Source organism: Zingiber officinale, chromosome 6B, assembly GCF_018446385.1.
Source record: "Zingiber officinale cultivar Zhangliang chromosome 6B, Zo_v1.1, whole genome shotgun sequence".
NCBI lineage: Eukaryota > Viridiplantae > Streptophyta > Magnoliopsida > Zingiberales > Zingiberaceae > Zingiber > Zingiber officinale.
Genome location: NC_055996.1, coordinates 101916597 through 101942738, shown reverse-complemented (window position 1 = coordinate 101942738; position 26142 = coordinate 101916597). Strand labels below are relative to the sequence as shown.

Below are 26142 nucleotides of genomic sequence, written 5' to 3'. Positions count from 1 at the left end.
CACCTCCACCGAGTCCGACTTCAATGTCGACGAGATGGACCAAATGAAAATGACTTATCCCATTCCTGACGATTATCAAATCGTCATCCCTTCTGCATATGATTGTCCTCATGCGCCCCTGACGACTTCCTTCCTTTCTTTAAGGATCAACTATACGTCGGTCTTCGTTTTCCTATCCATCATTTTTTCTCTGAAGTTTGTAGGTATTTTCACATCCCGTTATCGCAATTGGTACCTAATTCCTTTAGGTTACTGTGCAGGATTGTGGTACTATTCCGTTTGTATAGAATTTCTCTCATGCCTCGTATTTTCCGCTATTTTTATTATCCCAAATTATTCGAGTCAGGCGTCTTCCCTTTCAAGCCCGAGTGGGCACCGTTTATTTTGAAAAAATGCTCACGTCCAATAAGTATGGGTGTAAATGAGTCAAGCCGCTCATGAGCTATTCGAAGCTCGATTCAATAAAAGCTCGTTTGAGCTCGTTTAATGAGGCTCGTTAAGATAAACAAACCAAGCTCAAGCTTCACAATATTCGACTTGTTAGCTCGTGAACATGTTCGTTAAGCTCATGAATCAACTTTTAAATAAAAAAATAATAGTTTTGATATTGAATTTATAGATTTTACACTCTACTTATGAAAAACATAGACAAATATATTAAATTTATTTATTAGAATAAAATTATAAATTTTAACAAGAATATTATAATTTTTTAAAAATATATAATTTATTTTTTAATGAATAATTAAATTTATAATTTATATTTATTAAACTCGTTTAGGCTCGATAAAAGCTCAAATAAGCTCGTGAGCCATGAATATATTCGTTAAATAAAACTCGAGTTCGGCTCGACTCGACTCGATTACACCCCTACCAATAAGGATTGTTATTCTCATTACTTCTACATCCGACTTCCCAACCGACCCGCTTTTCCGAGGGGCTAGCAGTTGGATCTACCAAACTCTCCAAGGTTGGGAGACCAATGGGAGTCGACCTACCTCCAAGCAGCCGCACAATTGGCAGGTCTAAAAGACCGCATACACAAGCTACTGCTAGAGGGCGTCTTGTATATATTCGGGCTGAATCCCATCCGAGTTAGGTTGCCCAGCCCTTTTGGTAAGCGATTTTTTCCTTCTGTCACTTTTGAATCTAATTGATTTCGTTTTCTTTTTTGCAGCCAAAGTGATGTTCAGGGCGTTGTTCAACGGCTCTAGCAAACTGACTGATGTAGAAGTCGAGGCTAGGGGGCAGCCGAGATGGAGAGCCACAAGCTCTTGCCGATAAGGCACTCTGAAGAATAGAGCGGAGAAGCAGAAGCGAGCCGGGGGGGGCAGCAAGTGACGCTGCGGCCGACACTGGCGAGCTACCTCCCGAGCGCCATTCCATGGCGCCCAAAGCAGTTCCTTCAGAATCTGCCACCTCTGGTGAGTCGCTAATCCAACACTAGCGCCGCAAAAGGCTCTGGCCGAAGGCTTCTTCCCGCTCGAAGGTCTCTGTTCCACAAACTTCTGCTCCTGCGTAGGCTCTGCGACCTCCATCAGAGCGGGTGAAAGCTCTTCCTCTACAGCCCCCGAGAAGGCGGTCAGTCTACCGACTCCTCCATCCTCCAATCGAACACCATCGCTGTCAACGTTGTCGATCGGCACCATCTTTCCTACCACTTCTTCCGATCGACTCAGTGGCCCCTGTATCTATAATCCATTCAACCCCACTGTCTAAGTTCAAGAGCAAATCCACTTTAGAGCCCATCTATCAAACTACTAACTAGCGCCACCCGGACGACGCCGAACCACGTTCCCCCAAACACAAGATCATAATACAGGGTCCTTTGGCACAGACCTGGGCGAATGCTAGGGCTAGGGCGACGACAATTCCACCTGATGAACTCGCTGACAGTTTCAGCGAGAAATCTACTAGGGTAAGTTCATCCGGACTTTTTACATCTGTGTTTCTTGATTAGTCATAATTAACTTCTTTTTCTATCCATTCAATTTTGGACGGAAGGCCTGACTCTGTGCCAGAGACTAGCCCACCTGGAACAGGAGAATAAGCAGCTGCAAGCCCCGATCAAGGAAACAAGCGCCTCGCAAGCTCTAGTCGAGCAATTACTCAATTAAAGGACGACTTTGAGAGAACTTCTGAGCAACTGTTGAATTTCAAGCGAGCTCTGACCGTCGAAAAGGACAAGAACCACAATCAAGCCATCAAGCTGGAAAAACTTAGGAAGCAAGCCCACAAGTTTGAGGCGAAGATCAACTCGGCCAACGCTCGGAAGCTCAGGGCTATCGAGGACCTCAACACCAAGAATAAAGAGGGTCGTGCCCTAGCAAAGAAGTTGGAGGAGCAGAAGCCACCTTGGCCGCAAAGCAAGTCGGTCATACGACCGAGCAGGCGGGCCACGAACTCCAGCTCGGCGAGCATAAAAGAATAATCGACGAAAAGGACATCAAGCTATACTCACTAACCTCCAAACTTGCTAGGAACAAGGAGGAAGAACCTGGCCGATTGGAAACCTATAGGATGGAGTACCTTCACTCCAAATATTTCAACCAGATGTTAACCAATCGGACCCTCCGACTGTTCGGCTATGGCATTGATGGGACCCTTCAGCAACTAAAGGAGGGCGGTTATCTTTCAAGAAAGGTCCCGAACGCTCATCAAGAGGGAGAAGATAGTGGAAGCGCTCCCATATGACATGGTTCTTGCGACTTGGCTTAGCTTTCTTTTAAGTTTGCCAACAACTTCTCGTGGCAACTAAGTATTTCTTGTAAAAAATTTCTAATTTTCTAAGTTTGATTCGGCCCGTTATGTGTTTTCGAGTTCTCGTTCTGTGGATGCGCTAACTTTTACCTTTAATCTGTAAGACTTAGCTTCTTCGATCTACTTTGAGTGAGAATAAACTCACTTATAACTTAGCCGATCAGCTCGAGAGCCTTGGACATTTAGCGCGAGGACTTTGTTCACTTAGAACTCGACCCAACGGCGCAAGACTCAGGAAGCACAAGAAAATGCTCGCTTATAACTCGGCCGAACGGCTCGAGAATCCAGAGGCTTCGCGCGAGAGCAAGCTCGCTTATAACTCGGCCAAACGACTCGAGAGTCTAGAGGCTTCTCGCGAGAGCAACCTCGCTTATAACTCGACCAAACTGCTCGATAGTATGGGACACTTAGTCATGAGGGCATGCTCATTATAACTCAGTCGATCGGCTCGAGAGTCTAGGACACTTGGCGTGAGGGCTTTGCTCGCTTATAACTCGGACGAATGACACGAGTCTAGAAGCTTCGCGCGAGAGCAAGCTCACTTATAACTCGGTCAAACGGCGCGAGAGTCTAGGACACTTAGTCGTGAGGCCATGCTCACTTATAACTCAGTCGATCAGTTTAAGAGTCTGGGACACTTGGCGCAAGGGTTTTGCTCTCTTATAATTCGGCTGAATGACGTGAGAGTCTGGAAGCATTGCGCGAGAGCGAGCTCACTTATAACTTGGTCGAACGGCGCGAGAGTCTGAGACACTTAGTCGTGAGGACATGCTCACTTATAATTCGGCCGAATGACGCGAGTCTGGTGCACTTAGTTGTGAGGACATGCTCACTTATAACTCAGCTGAATGGCACGAGAGTCTGGAAGCTTCGCGTGAGAGCAAACTCACTTATAACTCGGCCGAACGGCGTGAGAGTCGGACACTTAGTCATAAGGGCATACTCACTTATAACCCGGCCAAACGACGTGAGAGTCTAGGACACTTAGTCGTGATGGCATGCTCACTTAGAGCTCGGTCGAACGGCACAAGAGTATGGGACATTTAGTCGTGTGAGCATGCTCACTTATAACTCGGCTGATCGACTCGAAAGTCGAGGACACTTGGTGCGAGAGCTTTGCTCGTTTATAACTCTGCCGAACGGAATGAGAGTCTAAAAGACTGAATAATTTTTCATTTAAATCTTCCTGCATTCATAGAACAAATATGTTTACAATTTACATAAATTTAATCGCAAACTTACTACCTGACCCGATAGGACTACAGATGGTTTGCGCTCCAAGACCGGTCCAGATTCCTCCCATTTTCATCTTGTAGATAATAAGATTCCAAGCTGAGCTTCTGTATCACTTTATATGGTCCACCCTAAGGGGCCTCTAATCTGCTGACATCGTCGACCGGCTTGATTCTCTTCCAAACTAAGTCGCCGACCTAAAAAGATCTAGGAATAACCCTTCTGTTGTAGTTTTGCTTCATTCTCTACCAGTATGTCATCAGTCGAGCGATTGTTTTATCTCTGATTTCTTTTATTAAGTGCAGCTCCATTAAACGCCACTCGGAGTTTTCTTCGTCATATAATTGCCTCCAATCGGACTCCACGCCTATTTTGGCCTATTTTGACCGGCGTTACTGCTTCTCCCCCAAGTGGAACGGAGTTATGCTGGTGGCTTCTCAAGGCGTAGTGCGATAAGCCCATAGCACGCTCGACAGCTCGTTAACCTAGCTTCCTCCATGGTGGTTGAGCCGAGTTCTGAGTCCTCTGATGATTTCTCTGTTGGAGACCTCCGCCCAGCCATTGCTCTGGGGATAGGCTATTGAAGCGAAGGCCTACAGAATGTCATAGCTGGCACATCATTCTTTAAGCTTCCATCCTTGAAATTGCCTTCCGTTGAGACAAGTTTGTGAGAGACGCTGAACCGACACACAATATTTTGTCATAAGAATTTGATAACCATCTACTTGATTATTTTAGCGAGCAGTTCAACTTCCACTCACTTAGAGAATTAGTCCACAGCTACAAGAAGAAATTTTCTCTGACCGATCGCCATGGGGAAAAGTCCAACAATATCCATGCCCTACTGGTCGATTGGGCAAGAGACAAAGGATACCTTTAGTTCTTCCGTAGGTCTGTGGTCTGTTCTGATGATAGGCAAGTTGTTACTGTCCAAGCGGCATCTGCTTGTAAGGTAGGTCAAAAATATTCAACTAATAAAATTTTTTGAGCTAGTGAACAGCCGCTCGGATGACTGCCACAAGAGCCTTGGTGTACTTCTTGCAAGATATATTGAACGTCTTCTGATCCAATGCATTTGAGCAATGCCCTCGAGAAAGCTCTCTTGTATAGGTGATCCCCTATTAATGTAAACCGCTCGGCTCTCTTTCTTATCAGTCGAGCCTGCTCCCGGTAAGCCAACACATTGCCTAATCGGAGGAACTCAATCAAAGGTGTCCTCCAATCACTTGGAGCTCCTAATTTAGCTGCTCTTTCAATATGAGCTACCAACATCACCTGCTCGATCGGCCTGTCCAGTACTATTAGACTTAAAGAACTTGCTAGCTTGGCCAACTTATCTACATATTGGTTATCCATCCAGGGGAGCTTTTGCATAATTACCTCTTGGAGTCCTGCTTTTAACTTCTCGAAGGCCGCAACATATAATTTCAACCTGCCATTATTTATTTCGAAGGTACCTGAAAGTTATTAGGTTGCCAGTTGAAAATCCGAGTAGATAAGAACCCGTGTTGTTCCCACATGTCTGGCTGCTTGTAGACCGACGATCAGAGTCTCGTATTCTGCATCATTATTTGTGGCCCGGTAGTTCAGGCGAACGAACAGCTGCATTCTATCTTCGCGCGGTGATATTAAAAGTATGCCCACTCCACTGCCCTACAGAGTGGAAGAACCGTCCACATAGACTCTCCATGTTTCCTCTAGCTCGGGGTTCTGTATTTCCGTCATAAAATCGGCTAAGGCTTGTGCTTTAATGGCCGATCTGGGCTGGTACTGTATATCAAACTCGCTTATCTCCGTTGTTCACCTGATTAGCCGTCCAGATACCTCAAGGTTGAGGAGAAATCAGCCTAGTGTGTTGATAGTTAAAAAGACTATGGGTTGAGAGAGAAAATATGAATATAACCTCCGAGCAACCAAGACCAGCGCGTAGGCCAATTTCTCGAGCAGGTGTAGCGGCATTCAGCGTCTTTTAATAAATAGCTCAAGAAATACACCGACTGATGTTCACGGCTATCTTGTTGCAGCCAACCCGACAGCTCACTTTGTGGAAGACAAGTAAATCCAAAGCGGCTCGCCGGCAATTGGCTTTTCAAGTACAGATAAAGAAGATAAATAAACTTTGAGCTCTTCCAGTGCTTTGTCGCATTCGGCGTCCCATTGGAATTTAGTGACTCAACGCAGAATCTTGAAAAATGGCTTGCTCGATCGGACGACTTGGAGATAAATCTTGACAAGGCCATAATTCGTCTGGTCAGATGCTGAGCTTCCTTCATATTGCATAGAGAGGGCATGTCTTAGAGTGCTTTTACATTGCTAGGATTTGCCTCGATTCCCCGCTCGATTACAATGTATCCGAGGAATCTTCCGCTCTTCGCTCCAAATAAGCATTTGTAAGGTTTAGCTTAACTCTATATTTTCTCAAAGTCTGACACGTCTCCTTGATATTTGCACAACGATCAGCAGCCCGGAGGAATTTTATTAATATGTCATCAACATATACCTCCATATTCCGGCCGATTTGCCGCCAGAACACTTTGTTCGTCTCTGATATGTCGCTCCGATATTCTTCAATCCGAACGACATGACGTCATAGCAATAAGTCCCGTCGACCATGATGAAGCTGACCTTTTCTTGGTCCTCCTTGGCGAGAGGCACCTGATGGTATCCTTGATATGCATTCAGTATGCATATCAACTCGTAGTCGGCAATAGAGTCCGCCACTTGATCGATGCGTGGCAACAGGTAATAGTCTTTTGGATAGACCTTGTTTAGGTCTCTAAAATTAATGCAGACCCATCACTTATTCTCTGGCTTGGATACCAACACACCGTTGGCCAGCCAACTCGGAAATTGTACCTCCCTGATATGCCCAGCTTCGAGCAACTTTTCCACTTCTGCTCAGATAATTTGATTTTGCTTCATCCCAAAATCCCTTTTCTTCTGCTTAACCGGTCGGGTGTCCGATCGGACGTACAACTCATGTTGCACTATTGATGGGGAGATGCCCGGGAGCACGTGGGTGGTCCATGCGAATACGTCATGATTCTGCTTCAAGCAAGCAACCAGCTCAGACTTCTTCTCAGAACTTAAGTCGGCTACAATGAACGTGGTGGCGCCCGGTCGGCTGGGATGGATTTGTACTTCTTTTTCTTCATACACCAGAGTTGGGGGAGCCTCCCGAATCGTGTTAACCTCAAGTCGTTGAGCTTTCCAAGCGGCTCTAGACTCGGCTCTTACAACCTCCACGTAGCATCTTCACGCCACCAACTGATCGCCTTTAACTTCGCCCGAGTCGTCAGGAAATTTGATCTTTTGGCAAAATATAAAGACGACGGCTCATAAATCGTTTAGCGTCGGTCGGCCGAGAATTACATTGTACGCGGAAGACGTGTCCACTAAGATGAAGTTCGATCGGCCGAGGATTACGTTGTACGCAGAAGACGCGTCCACCATGATGAAATTCTTCCGACAAGTTCTCATGAGCGGCTCCTCTCCTAGTGAGATGGCCAACCAAACTTGCCCGATCAGCAATACCTCGTTGCCTATGAAATCGTAATGGAGTTGTTATGGGCTGGAGTTCACTTTGGTCAATTTGAAGCTGATCAAATGCCTTCTTGAATATAATATTGATCAAGCTTCCCGAGTCAACAAAGGTCCAGTGGATATTGTAATTGACGATCACTATAATTAAGTCATCATCATGAGGGACCTCCATTCCCTCCAAATCTGGAGGATCAAAACTGATTTTCGATCCCTATACTTTTTCTTCGGTGCACCCGACTGCGTAGATTTCCAACCACCTGGCATGCAACTTCCGAGCCCGATTGGAATCATCGTCGGTCAGGCCTCCTGCTATCATGCTAATGTCGCCCCGAGCGGCGTTGCTACGATTTTCTTCCTCCCGGACTAACGAGCGTGGCCGCTCGACAGATACCCGAGTGAGCCTTTGATTATCTCTTTGCTGGGGCTGTGGTTGGTGCTGCTCGGTAGGCATATGGCCTTGATCATGTTGTCTATCCAATCGGCAGTAATGGTGGCAATCGGGAGAGGACGATTGGCGGTGAATTCTATGAGGAGTCGGTCGGCACAGCATGAGCTTGAGATGGTAACAATCCTTCGTATTATGAGTTGTCGAGCGGTGATAAAAGTAGAATAACGGGCCCACTGTCGACGCTCGGTGAATTTTGTCCGCTCGGCCTCCACATGCTGGACTGCATAGGCTCAGGGCCCATGATGTTGCTGTGTTACGCTCGCTCGAGGCTCGAGGCCCTTTTGGCGATGGAAGGGTGTGAGCAGCTTGGTGTTCAGGGACAGCCATTGGCTCGGGGATGACTTCTTTTTTCCAACTTGATTGGGCTTCTTAGATGTTGATGTACTTCATAACCCGTCCGAGCAGATGGTCGAAGTTTCTCGAAGGCTTCTTGATAAGTGAGTGAAAGAAGTCATTATCTATAAGTCTCTGCTAAAAGGCACTTACCAAGATCTCCTGAGTGATTGATGGGACGTTCATGGGCACTTGATTAAATCTCTTAATGTAGGCCCGTAACGCTTCATTGGGCCCTTGTTTAATCGCGAACAGGTTTACATTAGTCTTCTGATAACGGCAACTGCTAGCAAAATGCTGAAGAAAAGACGCTCGGACGTCCTTGAAGCTGCAGATAGAGCCGATCGGCAAGCGTTTGAACCATCTATGCGTCGATCCGGAGAGCGAGGTGAGGAATAATCGGTAGTTAACTCTGTCGGTGTATTGGTGGAGCATGGCTATGTAACTCTCCGATCGTAAGAGGTCTGAAGTGAGGTGGCAACTGAATGTCGAGGATTTCTTGGGAGAACTGCCTCTTGATCCGCTCGGGAGAATCGTCGAGCTAGGGTGCTTTGCCTTTCCGTATATCCCGGACGAGCACGATCTCAGAAGATAATTGTTGGGTTTTTCAGCTCAGCCATGCTCTTCTGAGGCGTGCGGAATAACACCCTGTGGTACAAGACGGGATCAGCGTGTTCGGTGCTTGTTGGAAGGTGCTAGTGGCTTATGGTTCGGCTTGCGACTAGCAGGGTCTTCCACTCGTGTTCTTTGATCAGCTTGCTAACCTGTCACCGATACAGCAACATCATTTGGCACTCGGCGATAGACCACTATCTCCTGTTGCTGTTGCACCATCTTTGTAGCTCGGGCATTAATCAACATCTCTAACTCTTCTTGAGTTAACGCTACTGTTGTGAGTCGTCCAGCATCATCCATCTTCACATTTTCGATGCAGGTATATATCCCACATATAGCGCCAAATATAATCCTGTCCGAAAGCTGAGAAGGCGGCTAGCTAGTAACGTGGCTCTGGTATTAACGGGAAGAAAACTCCGTGTCATCCTACAAAACCGAGAGAGTTATGCTGGGCAGCGAAGGGGTCCCGGCGTTAGCCCTCCGACACTCAAGTTAGTGGTCCGCGTATGAGAATAATAAAAAGATTGTAGCAATGGGCATGTTCAAATATGAAGCATCGCACACCTCTGCCTGTAGATGGAGACCCCCTTTTATAGTGTCACTCATGCATCCCAAAGAGTGTGCATGTTTTCCAAAGTTTCATAAGAAAAGACAAGTCGAAAAGTATCGCTGACACCTATCCATAAGTCAAGCACATAAATCTATGATGTGACAGGCTGGAAGCTTTTAAAATACGATTTGCCTATAGGTCTGTTGTCAGCAAAAACTTCCAAAAGGATATGATAAGACGTGTATGTGGGTCCCGCTGTAGGCCGACCGGGGGCCAATAGGCCGAGGCATCACCAGCTCGGCTGTACTGAATGGAGCTATTGTCATGTTCTTCATTCAACCTTACTATTGTCGAAGAAGCGTATTACGTCCGATCGGCCAGGACAATGGACCGGATAACTTAGTATTTGGCTCTTAACCTCGACTGTAAGTGTGGAGGTTGGTCGCTCGAACGGTATAGTGAGCACTTCATATCCGATTGGCTCTCAGGGCCTGCTCGGCCAACTTTGCCTTATCGACACTCCGCGGTCTCATAGTCCACCTAGCTTTACGATTTTGACCGTTTGATTTTGACCTCCATGTCAACCGGTCTTTTTTACTTTGACCCACTTTTTTTTTTTGAGGGGGGGTGGCATCTTCATCACCGTATCAAGTGGGTTGTTAACTTGTTATCTTATTTAGCAGAATTGAGATGCAATGCAGTATAGCACTTATATAAAGCATCTAGCATTACAGTTTAAGGATATATTATGAGTTAGTAAATTTAAGCATCTCTCTTTTAACCATCTATCCAACTCCTTTCTCCCTCTCTTCCGACCTTATCTCTCTTATTCTATTCTTTTGCAATTTCTACCTCCTCTTTATTTCATTTATTCCCTTTATCCTGTTCTTTCCTATCTTCTCATCAACTACTCTTTCCAGTCATGTCCTGTATCACATATACTCACACATTTGAGTGTTAGCCATGTCCTCTATAACAATCACAGCAATGCAATGCACGCTTCTTATATATGGTATATCGGAATGTAGACTCATGCTTTTAGTTTTCGATGGTAGAATTAATTTCCCTGCCAAACAATTAGGTGATTGGAAAAAAAAGGATCAGATACTGCTCCTGCTCAGGTTAGTTCGTGAATAGGGGATGCAAAGTCATAAGAAATGACTGATTTTCAAAAAGCTGGATCAGTTTTCTCAGATGGATTGAAATCTCAAACAGGCTCATTCATAGTTTCACGTAATTAAATTTTGGTGGGAAGAGAAAATATTTTTTTTCATATTTTAAACTGCCTTAATGATAATTGCATCAGAAGAAATACTAATGTAATTGCAAACTGATTAATCTAGTTCTACAACAATGCTTATACCTTATGTGCTTATGATATATAGGTTTATGAATAATTATGATTATTCACAACTAGAATTTTGGTTATCTTAAATGGATATAATAAATATCAGTCTAACCAATTAGCTTGTCCAGATTGAATCACAATTGACTGATTGAACATGGGTTCGATCAGTTAACCAATGTCCAAGAGCTTCTCAGTTTGATTTCGGAATCAGTTTTAAAACTACGGAGAAATGTGAACATCTTGCTAGTACGTTAGGGTAGGTCTACCTAACTATGCCAAAAAATATAAAAATAAAAAATAGCTAGCTTGAATAGATTAATTAACACACACTATAAAAAAAATATCACCACGTATATGGCTAGATGTAAACTAAACAAATCATAATTAAACTCGGAGAAGGAAATGTTAGCATTTTAGTTTTCAAATAAATCAAAAACATATCCCATGAGTAATCAAGTTAAATTCTTACATTGTATAATCCGTCCAAAGCTCTCCAACCAGTAGAGACACCGAGGTGTTCTCTATTACTCTGGTAATAGTATTCATCAATCTCATGAACAAAATCTCTGAACTTAAATAGACCCTTTATAGGATACAATTCAGCATTTTCTACAACCTTCCTCAAAGAATCGGGTCCAAGATACATTAGAACCTGGAGCAAAAGAGTAAAAAAAAACTTTACGACAACATAACGCGGGAAAACCTCAAAAATCACTTTTTCCTTTTTGCTTCAATATTAAGATGTTAGGGAAAAAAGGTAGCCACAGAGGCCTTCTTCAGTCGAAGGTTAGATAGCTGGTCAAACAAATGGAATCTACATGCATAAACAAACTCCCTTAACCCATTCAAAAAATCAAAAATGTAAAACAGAAAAATTAATGACAACCGAGATGACACTTCTTTGGTGCCCAGAAAGAAATCATAATTATGTATTAAGAGGCAGCAAATTAATGAAAACTATGGAACAAAATCTTGATTATACACCTCGTACTGCAACTAAGAATAAATCCAAATCTGTCATTCCAGGTACAGCCTACATTCCTATAACTAGTTGACTCAAAACCCATATTCTTAAGAAGTGGCTGCGAACTTATGGTGGCATGGCCTTAAAAGCAACTTGACTGGATCGAAGTCTCTAGAAATTTTTAGGGACTCAGTTATTGGTCCAGTTTTGGATGCTGACACAAAATAGCACAAAAAGAAACATGGATCGTCCTGAGTTTAACTAAGAAAAAATAAAATGCATATTTAATTACAATAATATTTTTAAAAACTAAAAAATAGTCAATTAATGTGACCTAAGCTGAATTTTAGAAAATTCTAAAACGTGTGGAAGTAGATACTTACAAACAAGAAATTCCTCAAAACCACAAGAACTAATGTTTCTAAACTCTCAAATTTAGGGGAAAAAAAGTCTGAGCAAACCTCATTAGCATCTTTGCAAAGTTCAGCATCATTTTTCTTTGGCCACTCAACTCTCCAGCACCTAGTCAAGAATAAGAAATTTACAGTTTATGATATAAAAATGATTAGAGTTAAACAGCATGAAAAGATCAATATAGTGGAGCCCAAACAGTTGGCAAGCAAGACTTGTGATTGTTGTTACAACAGTAAAAACATTTAAGAGGATAAGAACAAAGAACCATGATTTAACAAAGAACCATTAATCATGCACATTGACAAACACGAAAAAGGATAAAAGATGGTCACCCATGCTGAATCTTTGATGATAAAAAACAAACCTTTCTTTACCAAGGCGTCGTGCTAGTTCTTCAGCTACAGCTTGGCCCGAGTCGTCAGAATCTGTTGCTAGTATTATCCGAGATGCCTAAGAAGTTCAACCAAAACATTTCATACAAAATCAACAAAGCAATTATCACTCAGCCAATCCAAGCTAATGTTCAATTCTTATTTATTTGTTTCACGAAAAACCTACCTTTTCTAGATACTCATTGCAGTTCCACAAATATTGGAACTTTGTATCCTGGCTTAACATAATAAAATGATGTGTTAGATTCTGATATTGAATATTAAGTATACAAAGTATAAAATGTAATTAAAAAATTGATATATATATATATATATATATAAGAAAACAAAAATACTCTGATTATTGCAATGATTTTTCCAATATAGATATTTGAAGAATATAGATATTCTCAAGATTAGTAGGTTACACTATATTGCCACAGCAAACATAAATCAGAAAATCAAATATATGTCTGAAAAAGCACCCTCAATAAAACTAAATTCCACCGCCTACCGCCTACCGCCACCTAGGCAGTTGATTTTTTTTACTATTTTTTATACATAATATTATAAATAATTATTATTCTTAATAATATTTAAATATATTAATTAAAAATATAAATTTAATCTAAATATTTTAAAATAATATATATAAATAAATAATTGTTTGTTATCCTGGACGCCCAATTTGGGCGCTTATCATGGGGGCCAGCGTCCATTTTTTGTTTTTAAGCTACCAGCTGTGTCAATAAGATTTTGCCTTTAGTATTACAACAACAACAACAACCAAGCATTTTTCCCACTAGGTGGGGTCGGCAGTATGAATCTTTTTACGACATTGAGCTCTATCTCCTATTATATCATCATCTATATTTAAATAAATTTTATCTTGTTTTATTGTTGCTAACTAAGTCTTTTTTGGTCTTCCTCTTCCTCATCTAGTATTAAGCAAAAAAAAAAAATTTAACTGAAACAAATTTTTAGGTGTGCAGGGTATCAAATCAAACGCCCAGAGTAAAAAAAAAAATATATATATATATATATATGAGTTTTTTACTCTGCGCGTTTGATACCTTGCACACTTAAAATTTTGTTTTGATACCTTGCACACTTAAAATTTTGTTTCAGTTTGATATATATATATATATATATATATATAGTTTTATTAAACTTAAATTAAGTCTATTTAAATTATCTTAATTATAATTAGAAATTGATTAAAATTATTAACCTAAAGTTATTTAATTAAACCCTAACTCACAACTTGCCCGCGCTGTTTTGGTCGGACAATGAGACACGCATCATCGGGAAGATGCATTGTTGAGCTCGAACAATGCATCCGGGACTATCGTCAAGCCGGGTGACACTACCGAGCCAGGCGATGCGTCATCTAGGTTTATCGCTGAGCATGGGTGACGCCTCCCGGCCCAGGCGATGCGTCCGGACACGTCACGGTGGCGAAAAGGTAGCCGCAGTGGCGGTTCCAAGCGCGGCGGTGGTGGAAGGAGGTGAGTTACCGCCTAAAGCACCGCCTCAGGCAAAGGCGGTGTGGTTGATGCCGCCTCCTAGCTAGGTGGCTGCCTTGGCCTCCATTTAGAACACTGCTAAATTCAATTGGTTTTTGCAGAATTATTAGCTAGTATATCTCTCAATTAAATTGTCAACAACCAAAAATAAGTTTAAGAGGACTTATACAAGTAGATAATTGCAAATTGACAGCTTCAAATTGACTATCTTAAAGAGTTTCATGTTCTCAGAAGATAATGTAAAGTTTGATTGCAGTTGATTGCAGAATAGATGGTGATAAGGATTTCCTCAAAAGTATTATATTCTTATCATGTAACTTCTGTAGCTAGGCAAAGGGATATAGCTAACCAATCAAATGTCATAATTTTCAAAACAACATATTGTAACAAAATGAGAGAATCAGCTAGTCCCTCTTTCACTATGAATCAAATTCATGGAGAAAAGTCCCTTCTGTTATGACTTTAGTATCTCTCATGACTTTACAGCTATTGCGGATGATGCTTGGATTTCTACACATCATATGTCAATCCTATAAAAATTTGGATATCGTGGAAGACTTAGTTATATCAAAGGAAATAGCCAATATACGTTGCATACGTTAATTTTAAGGATTGTGTATTTGAAAGCTTCTAGCATACAAAACTCTTGTATTTATTATTATTATTTGTAGTTTTATATCTAGATGGAATAAATCAGTGCATCATTAACCAAAGTTTTGAGTCAATCTTGCAATAATTCAAAGACAGGATCCAGCAGAAATTTTGGTTAACCTATCGAGGAGAATTATTCCAATACCAGTCTGACCATCTGTTATACCTCTAGTACACAGTATCACTGAGAAAAACAAAGGCATAAGATGACCTGTGGGTATAAAAAATTTGTATGTTGTCTCTCATCATTGCATGAACCAGTAATCAGTTAGTAGAAAATAGTCTGATTGGTGTTTTAAACAATGCTTCATGTACAGAGAAAAATTACTATAATGATAGAGGGTTTTCCCAATCAATAACAGATAATTTCCTAACAAACATATGGAATAAGCAACTTGAAATAAAATTTATACAAAGAAATGAATAGATTCTATAGTAAAACAAATGGAATAAATTACACCAAAAGATATAATGATTGACAGTGTAAGGCATATTGGAAACCAAAGAAAACACTAACATAATGACTTGAGAGCTCTCATTAATACCAATAATATGGTCTTGCATAGGATTATGTTCAATGGAAGGATGAGTCATGTGGCCAACCAAAAATAGTTAGGACTAACAAAACTTATGAAGACAATAATGACATGAAATTAAAAAAAAAAACATCAAAGTATTGGGTGCTTGCTTTGACATCATAACAATTCACCTCGGAAACATTAAAATTATAGCATAACAATCTTAACAAAGAAAGACTCAAGACTGAGCATAAAAACAACAAAGCGTAAAAGAACACAGAATTCAATAGCATAAGCAAATTTGTTTATATTCCAGGTCTAAAACCTCCAGATCAAGTTGACCGTTGCAAATTTGATCTATTACACCACAAGGTACACTAACACAATTGAGGTAGCCAGCCTCCTCCATAGAGAGCTTATCTATTTCACTTAGAACCTGCATTAAAAAAATGAAGGAAAGAGATGAAAAAACACCTCAATAAATTAAGAACATAAACCTCAAACTAAAAAATATGAAACATGTGTTACCAAAGCAAAAAAGTATAATTAATTATATATAAGCACAAGAGATTACAATTATAACATCTGTAGCTTGATTTATGTCATCAAGTCCATAAAAGATGCTCTCTGTGCCCAATTCCTAAAACATGGACAAAAAAAAGCTGAGTTTTAGAAAATAGAAACACTATTTAGAGCAAAATAAGCTCAGAGTTGAAAAATATATATTATCTCGAACCTGCCAAATATTCTTGGAGACAGTACGATAACTGCAGCTTACAAGCACTCCTTTCCTTTTGTAACAAAAGGTAATAATAATCTATGAGAAAAAACAAAGAAAAAAAAGATTAACATAAAACACTTCCGTCTTATAATGGTTAGTATATGCAACCTTGTCAAGATAATGGAAACATTATGATCAAACCTCGTTATCATCTTTACTTTGCATGACAGAATTTCTTCGAAGAGTTTCTTCTGAGATATTTCTTTCTGAGAAATATGAAATAAGCTGAAAAATTAAATGAAATGATTTAATTTCAGTGAACCACATCATCTGTCAATCCTTGCTGATAAACTTAAACCCAGAAAAACAAAAAAGTGTCTTATGAATAATGTTGTAAATGAAACAATTGTTCATAAGCAAGCTTGATAAAAGTTTCTTTATATTCATTCAATATGCACAAGATCAATTAAATAAACAAACTTGATCGTCTTATTAAACTAAATGAAGAAACTGGCATACATATATGATCAGCTTACTAATGTTTGTGAATATAGATTTTAAAATATAAGCGAACAATGTTCTTGAACAAATCTTGTAAACCATATTCATCAACAAATCTCTTATCAAAGAAATCACAAAGAAAGAAAAAAAGATTACAAGCACTCCTTTTCTTCTATAACCAAAGGCAATAATAATCTATGGAGAAAAAAAAGATTACCATAAAACACTACTATCTTATCATGGTTAGTAAATGGCAGCCTCGTCTAGATAATGGAAACATTATGATCAAACCTCATCATCATCTTTACATTGCATGACAAAATTTCATTGAAGAGTTCCTACTTCCTATTGAGATATTTCTTTCTAAAAATATGAAATAAGTTGGAAAAGTAAATGAAAAGATTTAATTTAAGTAAATCACATCATCTATCAATCCTTGCCAATAGACTTAACTATAGAAAAACAAGAGATGTGTCTTATAAATAAGGTTACAAATGAACCCAAACTGTTCATGAGCAAGCTTGCTAAGAGTTTGTTTATATGTATTCAATATACACAAGATCGAGTAAATGAACAAATTTAATCAACTCATTTAATTAAATGAACTCGATAACATATACATATATGTTCAGCTATTTAATATTCGTGAATTGAGATTATAAAATGTTTGTGGACAATGTTCAAGAACAATGTCTACAAATAAAGCTTGTAAACTATGTTCATCAATAAATATCTTATCAAACTTGTAAATGAGCAAACAAGTCTTCAAAATGAACAATCAAACTTGTAATATCAAGATAACTAGCCAACCAAATAAGGTTAAAGTGTAAAAGTTTCAGTCAATCAAATAAACTCAAATTAAGAGTTTGATAACATCTAAACGAACCAAATTCAAGTTAAACTAGAACCAAGCTTAAGCTAAGCTTGAACCAAGCTCGAGCTTGGAACAAAAATTAAAAAACTAGTCAAGCTTGATCGACCATCTCAACAGCCTGGTTAATTTTACATTCGGCTTGGCTTTGGTTGTTTACCTTATCAAACAAGCTTAAACAACATAAAACTTGGATCATTTAAAACCCTACATATGAAATAGATCCTAAGGAGTCGAAAAAAAAAGTAAAAATCTTGCATCAAACAAGACAAACTAAAATGAAGCAAGTGAGATTTTCAAATAAAGATTCAAATAATGAATCACCTTGATAAATTTTTTAATTCATGAATTGTAAGCTTCGTATAAAAAATATGTTATGCATTAATTCTACTTTATTGTAATTACTAAAGTCATGTAACATAACATAATATTTCATTTAATGGCATAATAGTATAGATGGCATAAGTTGATGATGACTCATAAAAAAAAGGTATATTGACTTCCATTAATAATTATAATAAAATGAATACTAGGAAATTCTTAATCAAATGTTTTTACATTAAATAACCATTGTTGTCAAATGAATGATGATATTAGCCAAACGACCTTTGCCTGACAAGACTTCAAAGTCATTTTTAATTTTACCCTTATTCCCATTTTGTATATTGACAAGACAAGACAAGATTTATATTTTTTTTAAATAATTATTAGATGTCAAGTCCACCTTAGCTGTTATCCACTGTGATACTTCAACTGCTATTGTTATTTTAATATTTTATTTTCTTACACCTTTATACTTCTATTGTATAATAAAAATTCATGATTTCTTTCTTCTTTTCTAATGGATTTGATTTAATCTCTAATATATTCAGTTTAATTTAATATCACTTTTAATTTGTTAGATTTAACATTTAATGGGTTTTCTTTCTTATTAACAAATCATATAAAGTAAGATTCATTATGGATAGTATTGAATCAAATCATCACGATTATTTTTGTTTCTAATTGATATATACAAATCCTATAATTGTACATGCGAATCACAATGCATCACATGTTATGAATCATAAATCATACGATCTAATAAATAATCTACTACCATAATATTTCATAAGTATACTAGTTAATTGGCAAAATAAATTTAGTAATGTCAAAGGCTTCCGTTCAACAATTCTCAAGTTATACTACTTGGATCATTCCTTTGGTAGATTCTCACTAATTTAATAATATTATTATTATTAGTTCTATATCAAGCATATCTGCAGAAATGAAAAAAAATATAAGCACATCTATAGCATCTTGTATTGGTTTCTTCTATTAACTAAGAGTTGTTTAACATAACACAGGGTCAATAGACGCTGGAGAAATCACATAAGGAAATCAAGATATACATGACCTCTTCACATAATGGCTCTAGCTGAAGATCCCTTTTAGTGATTACTCTAAAATTCTTATTTTTTGAAGCATAAGTTGTATTGGCATCTCCATAAACCTGCAAGCAAGATTAACAAAAGCACACAGACTTACGAACAGATTTATGGTGGTGGCAATGCCATATGTGTAAATTACAGTAGGGGGGAAATACCGGTATATAACCTTTCCAACCACATTTAGCTCTAAAGCATTGCCACATGGCTGAATCTCTACAAGGTCAAGACAGAATCACAAAACAAAATAACAATAAATCACTATCAAGAAGGACGTGAAGCCAGATGAATCAAAGTAGCAACAGGAGCACAAGTATCACAAACATGCTATCAAAAGAAATTTGATAATATTCACCCATCTTTGCGGATTAGAAATGAAAGGCTCCTCTCCGCAGAACTCCCTCCTTCACACTAACCAAACAAAGATCACGAGTTATTTTTAGGCACACTTCAACACATACAGACACTAGTCTAAAATATAATAAAGTAAATACAGCAAAAGCAAATTTGAACATCATTACCTAAACAATTTCCCTATGATTTAATATTTGCACATTGACTCACAGAAACCAAACATGTCAACACCTACATTATAATTTTATAGCTAAAGAAATCATCATTATACATAAGCCAAGTGATGTCATGTAACAAGTACTACAAGCCATGAGAACAACACTTTCAGGCCAACTATATAGAATTATCCCTCCATCAAACTATATGTAAGTGATTCTTTAGCAACGCCTAGAAAGGTTTCACATCAGGTTTTAATCGTCTCATATAAATGAATTCTTGGATTGTGGATTATGATATTAGAATAACAACACCAACCAAGCATTATCCTACTAAATGAAGTCGGTTATATGGATCCTTCTATGTCATTGAGCTCTATCTAAAAAAAATGTTGAACCAAGTAACACCAAACCTGGGCGATGGCCTGGCCCCGCTGAAGTTTTCCACCGGCCGCTACGATAAACATGAGCTCTATCCATTGTTATATCATCTATATTTAAATAAATTTTATCTCATTTTATCATTGCTAACCAAGGTTTTTTTTGTCTTCTTTTTCCTCATTTAATGTGTGGATTTGTCATACTTTCACATTGTCTAATTGTAGAGCCGTCTATTTGATTGGGCCTGTCGAATTGGCACACCAAGCAGGTTATGTTAAAATTTTATAAAGTCATTTTAAAGCGGGTTAAGGCGGGCCAACCCGCAAGGGTTGCGGGCCCAATTGGGTCGGCCCGTGGCAGATTGGCCCATGGGTTGAGAAAAAAAACTTCAAAACTTTAAAACTAAAGTGGGGCTAGACTCGCCTAATCTGCAACCCAATCTTAAAATTTTCAACCTTTTCTATTTTTTTATTTTTTGGTGGGCTCATGGGCTGACCACGCCTAATTCGCAACCTGCCTTAGATTGGGTTGGGGATTTTCTAGTCTACCAAGATGGTGGGCCGACCTGCCCCGTCATATGATAAGTTTTTGGCGGGTTGGCCCATTTTACAACAATACCTAATTAGAACATTTATTGTATGTCTGTACCATCTTAAGCGCATCTCTCAAGTTTTCTCACAATAGGCACAACCTCGAATATTTCTCTAACGTTCTCATTTCTTCTTCTATCCATCCTCGTATGTCCGCACATGCATCTTAACATCCTCATCTCTATAACTTTAATCTTTTGCTCGTGTACTCAAGTCACAGACCAGCATTCAACTTCATGTAATATATCAAGTCTCATCGTCATTTTGTAGAACTTCCTATTAAATTTTAGAGGTACCTACGATCAAAAAAGACTTGTATTCTATGAAAAACATATCTTTCAACCCCTCCATTCTTTTGCAAAGACAATTCTAAAATACTTAAAGCTTTCAATCATCTCTTATCATAACAATTGTTTTACTACGTCTAATATTGCTAAACTTAAATTTCATATATTTGTCGTTACTTTCACTTCTAGTATTTCCCACCAAGATTTGAACTTCACATTTATTGCTTCACAAGTCTCATCTACCAAAACAATATCATTTGCAAATATATACAATATCAACTTTCCAGCCATAGATTCAAATTGATTTTCGATCATTGTAGTCTTCTTCCTTAGTGTTTTTCTACCACTCTTTTCAAAGTTTCATGATATAACTCATTAGTTTAATGCTCATATAATTCGTATAATTTTATGCATCTCCTTTGTTTTTATATAGGGAGACTAGAGTACTTACGGTCCATTGATCAAATATATATATTTTTTATTTTTAATATTAGATTGAATAATTTCGTAAGTCATGTAATAACCAAGGAAGGAAACCGTTCAATTCCCTAGACATTTCCATTCCTCTATCGGAATATCATCTAGTCCAAAAAATTTTCCATCTTGCATCTCATTTAAAGTTTGTTTTATTTTTGAAGTTTGAAGTTTAAAATCTCGATAAAAATTTAAATTTCCAACCTAGTTAAGTTGATCACCTACACCTTTATTAAAAGGTGATGAAAATACATCTTCCATTGACCTTTTATTTTCCCATCATTCACTAGTACCATGATGCATTCATCTTTAAAGCATCTTATTTTTTGGATAAGATTTCTTTCGCCATCTCTTTCGCTTTAGCTATTTTAAAGATGTTTCTTTCCCCTTCTTTGGCATCTAGCTATCGATATAAGTGTTAGAAAATTTCATTCTTAACTTCACTCATGGTTTTCTTAGTCTCTTTCTTGTTTACTGCATACTTTTTTAAATCATTTTGTCCTTACAAGTGTAAAATAGCTTATAGGTTGTTCATTTTCGCATCACTTTAACCAACATAAATGCATGCAGAACAAATTAATGAACAAGATTTTCACAATAGAAATTATGCTTTGTACCAACAAACCAAATGATAAAAAATTTTGGTGATCAACAACCTTATCGACCAGCTATTCTAATTGAGAACATATAGGTTTCGTCTTTTATTGATTCTGTATAAAATAATTTAAATTTTCACCCAACTATATAGATAAAAGAAAGTCACAAGTTACAAGTTATACACGTCCCCTTTTGGCAAATCTTATGATGTCATTAGTCCATTGTTAGCAAAAGTCATAAATTACATGAGATCCTGGTTTGAATATATTGTATGAGCAAATCAAAGGGTTAGGAGGCAGAGGTCAAATAAACAGACCTTTGGGCATAATCGACGAACATGCTGCCCGGGCTTACATCCACGACTATGAATCCCAAATGCCTCCAGCTTCGATGTCAAATAATCTACCCGCTTAGCAACCTCATCGCCTTCAACTGATTCATCAAATGGGAAATAAAATCAGCTAAAAGTTCGTGAGAAGGAAAAACGAAAACTAACAGAAGCTAACATCTAAAGCAAACAACAAAATCAATTTTTTAAACTGGGTACCGGCATGTGGACCCGTGCTAGGGCAAGCAACGTAGGAGAAGAATCGGGAAGACTTCAAACAACAGAAGAGGCTATTGACTTCGGAAGGACATCTGATTGAGGTGCGGAGATGGAGAAAGCGGTGGCGGAGGAACGGCGGTGGTGAGCAGACCGAGTTTAGAGCAGAGGGGTACTTGACGCCACCCATGAGGAGGCCACGGATAGAGCGGCGAGGGACCGTAAAGAGCATCACTGAAGTAGCAACAACGTGAAGGCGAGAAGAGAAAGGAGGGAGCCGGGAGGTCTAATTAGGGTTTTTCCCCAGTAGCTCCGCTTGTGGAGGGCAGATCCTCAAAAGTCTTATCAAATCTAAACTCTCAATACTCCTCAAAACTAAGAATAAATCATTTTAATTATTTAATTACAATATCAATATTCATATTTTCATCTTAAAAAAATTTTCAAATTATCATACTATACAAAAATTCAAAATTTTCAAATTCATATATTACAATGATTTAACTTCACTCTTTATTTTTAGATCTTTACTCGTTTGTGACAAATAAAGTAAAATATCTCTAATTTTTTATGTTTATTCTTTTATATCTCTCACATTTTCAACATGATTTTCCTAATAAGTTTGTGACAATAGCTTAACTGTCAGACCTTCTACATGATCTTTAAAACTTTCCAATATTTAGTAGAAGAGGGAAATAATGTATAAATATGTTCACTACAAAAATTTCTAGGATTACCGACGGGCTTACCGACGAATAACAATTTCCGTCAGTAATGTCTGAAAATCACCGACGGAAGATACTATTCCGTCGGTAATTTCTACAGTACCGACGAAATTAAAGAATCCGTCGATAATGTTCCAACATTACCGACGGAATATTTAATTCTGTCGGTAATATGTATTTTTTTAAAAAAAAAAAATACACCGACGAAAAATATTTTCCGTCGGTAATTTCTTCTTTAAAAAAATTAATAGCTTTACCGATGGAATCTAGATTCTGTCGGTAAAGCTGACTAAAATACCCTAACCCGGCCCATTTCCTTTCTTTCCACGCGCGCGCGGCAGCTAGCTCCTTCCTCCTCCCCGATCTCGCCGGTAAGCTCCCCTTGTTTTTCTCTTCCTCTCTTTGTGGCCGCTAGCGCCTTGCTGGCCTTTATGCCGGCCGGTGCTAGCCGTTGCCTGCCGCCAGCGGCCTCCTGGCCGTTGTACCGGACGTCGGCGGCCTCCTGGCTACTATGTCGGACGCTACTATGTCGGACGCTGATATGTCGGGCACTGCTATGCCGAACGCTAGCCCTAGCTGTGCCGGATGCCGCCAACAGCCTGTTGACGGGTGTGTCGGATGCTGTTGTGCTGGCCTATGCCGGTTGTGTTTCTACTTGTTAATTTTTTAATAAATTTTGTGTTAAATTGTTTTTATTTTGTAAACAGATAGCATTTGCTGCTCTTCTCCGGTAGACCTTCATATCTTCGGGTATAATTTAGTTTATTGTATTTTATATTATTTAGCATTGTTTAATTTAGATATATGTTATGTTCGTATATTAATCTGTAACATAATATCGTTCTGTTGTTTGTTTTGTGTTTGTACGTTAATCTAAGATAAATTCTAATTATCAATTTATTAGTTTTAGGTGAAAATGTCTATGAACAAAGCTTGGATGTACAATCGATTAGAAAATAGATTTATTAGAGATGATTTTATTGCTGAAGTTGAAGAATTTATCAACTTTACTAAAAGTCATCCAGAATGTATGAATGGTGCAGAATTAAAGTGTCCATGCAATCATAAAAAAATGTCAAAATAGAGCTTTCCGTGATGAAGATACTGTAAAAATGCATATATATAGGAATGATTTTGTGCTAAATTACTACAATTGATACTGTCACGGAGAACCTTATTTGTATGAACCAATTGGGTCTTCCGATGGTTTATCATCTGGCACAACTTTTACTGCACATGGCTTATCAACTTATGATATTGGAATGCAATCAATGGTTCACGATGTAATGAATGTCGCAGTTGATTATTCCAATATAAACGAAACACCTGCACCTGAATATCAACACCTATATGAAATGTTAAAGGCTAGTGAAAGAGAAGTGTGGGAAGACATTCCCTCAGGTCACTCGCAATTATCAGCTACTACAAGGTTGTTGAATATGAAAGCAGAACATTATTTTTCTGAAAGATGTTATGATGATATATGTCAATTGATGTTAGAGTTACTTCCTGCTGACAACATAATGACAAATAGTTTTTACAGTACCAAGAAATTGGTTAGAGGTTTAGGTTTGCCTGTAGAGAAGATTGATTGTTGTGTAAACAACTGCATGATATTTTGGCATGAAGATAGCGAACTGAGTAAATGCAAAATCTGTACTCACCCTCGTTATAAGAATGTTACCCACATACCAGGGAAGAAGAAGAAAAATATTGCTTGGAAAGTGATGTATTATTTTCCTTTAACTGCTAGATTACAATGTTTGTATGCATCTGTCGCTATAGCTTGTCACATGACGTGGCATCATGAACATGAGCATGAAGGAGGTATTATGTGTCATCCTTGTGATTCTTCTGCATGGAAATATCTTGATACTGTATTTCTCTCGTTTGCAATGGAACCACGTAATGTGAGATTGGGACTTTCCATTGATGAATTTCAACCATTTGTCAATCGGGACAGCAATATTCATCCTGGCCAGTTATATTAACACCATATAATTTACCACCCTGGATGTGCATGAAAGATGAATTTATGTTTCTTACTGTGCTTATTCCTGGTCCAACCAATCCCAGAGAGAAGATAAATGTTTTCTTGCAACCTTTAATTGCAGAATTAAATGATTTATGGAATGCAGGATCAGTGACTTATGATGTTGCAAGTAAAAGTAATTTTATATTGCATGTTGCATTATTATGGGCGATCAGTGATTTTTCAGCATATTCAATGTTGTCAGGATGGAGCACGGCGGGTAAATTAGCTTGTCCACACTGCATGACAGATTCTGATGTCTTTTCATTACCTTGTGGTCGGAAAGTATCCTGGTTTGATAATCACCGGAAGTTTTTACCTATTGATCACCCTTTCAGGTGGAATAAGAAAAATTTCCTAAAAAATGTTGTAGTCAGAAAACCTCCTCCAGCATTCCATACATCATGTGAAGAAATCATTGAACAAATAGATAGTTATGGATTTTTACCAGTATCTCAATCTGGTTTTGATGAGATAAATAAATACATTGTTAGAATGTACCCGTGTGGTTGGAAAAAAGGAGTATTTTTTGGGAGCTCCCCTATTGGAAGTATCTACTCATTCGACATAATTTAGATGCCATGCATGTTGAGAATTTTTTTTTTTTTGATAATATCTTTAACACTGTGATGAATGTGCCTGGAAAAACTAAGGACACTGCAAAATCTCATGAAGAATTAAAACAATTAGTAAACAGACCAGAGTTGCATCAAAATGAAACAACTAATAGATTTCCAAAGGCTTGTTATACATTAGACAAAGACGGGAAGCAGGCTTTATGTAGTTGGTTAAAGGAAGTAAAATTCCCAGATGGGTATGCCGCAAATATGACTTGTTGTGTGGATATGAATAGGTTAAAGATGTTTGGGATAAAGAGTCATGACTGTCATGTATTCATGCAAAGACTTATTCCAGTAACTTTCCATGATTTACTTCCGTATAATGTTGGACAAGCTCTCACAGAATTAAATCTATTTTTTAGAGATTTGACAGCGAGGTGTATTACGATGGACGATATGCTTCGGCTAGACATAGACATTCCTCTCATATTATATAAGTTAGAGCGCATATTTCCACCCAGTTTTTTGATTCAATGGAACATCTGCCGGTACATTTGCCATATGAGGCACAAATAGCTGGTTCTGTGCAATATAGATGGATGTATCCATTCGAACGGTTTTTGAGAAAATTAAAGAATAATGTTCGTAA

General features: G+C 38.4%; 1 protein-coding gene across 2 annotated transcripts in view; it reads right to left on the bottom strand.

The window, feature by feature from the left end:
* Nucleotides 1–22531, bottom strand: part of LOC121988539 (twinkle homolog protein, chloroplastic/mitochondrial-like) — a 33441-nt gene extending 10910 nt beyond the window's left edge. Inside the window, exons 1-13 of one of the 2 annotated variants that reach the window (XM_042542008.1) lie at nt 22180–22531; nt 21949–22064; nt 19150–19205; nt 18953–19010; nt 18764–18859; nt 16197–16280; nt 16011–16091; nt 15849–15914; nt 15600–15710; nt 12767–12814; nt 12573–12658; nt 12256–12316; nt 11300–11482 (exon numbers count right to left, since the gene is read on the bottom strand). In XM_042542008.1, the coding sequence (XP_042397942.1) occupies nt 11300–11482; nt 12256–12316; nt 12573–12658; nt 12767–12814; nt 15600–15710; nt 15849–15914; nt 16011–16091; nt 16197–16280; nt 18764–18859; nt 18953–19010; nt 19150–19205; nt 21949–22064; nt 22180–22408 (1275 nt within the window). In that variant the 5' untranslated portion in view covers nt 22409–22531. Of the gene's footprint in view, nt 1–11299; nt 11483–12255; nt 12317–12572; nt 12659–12766; nt 12815–15599; nt 15711–15848; nt 15915–16010; nt 16092–16196; nt 16281–18763; nt 18860–18952; nt 19011–19118; nt 19206–21948; nt 22065–22179 lie in introns of those variants that run through there. The other variant, XM_042542009.1, reaches the window with a different exon arrangement.
* Between the last annotated feature and the right edge of the window lie 3611 nt (nt 22532–26142).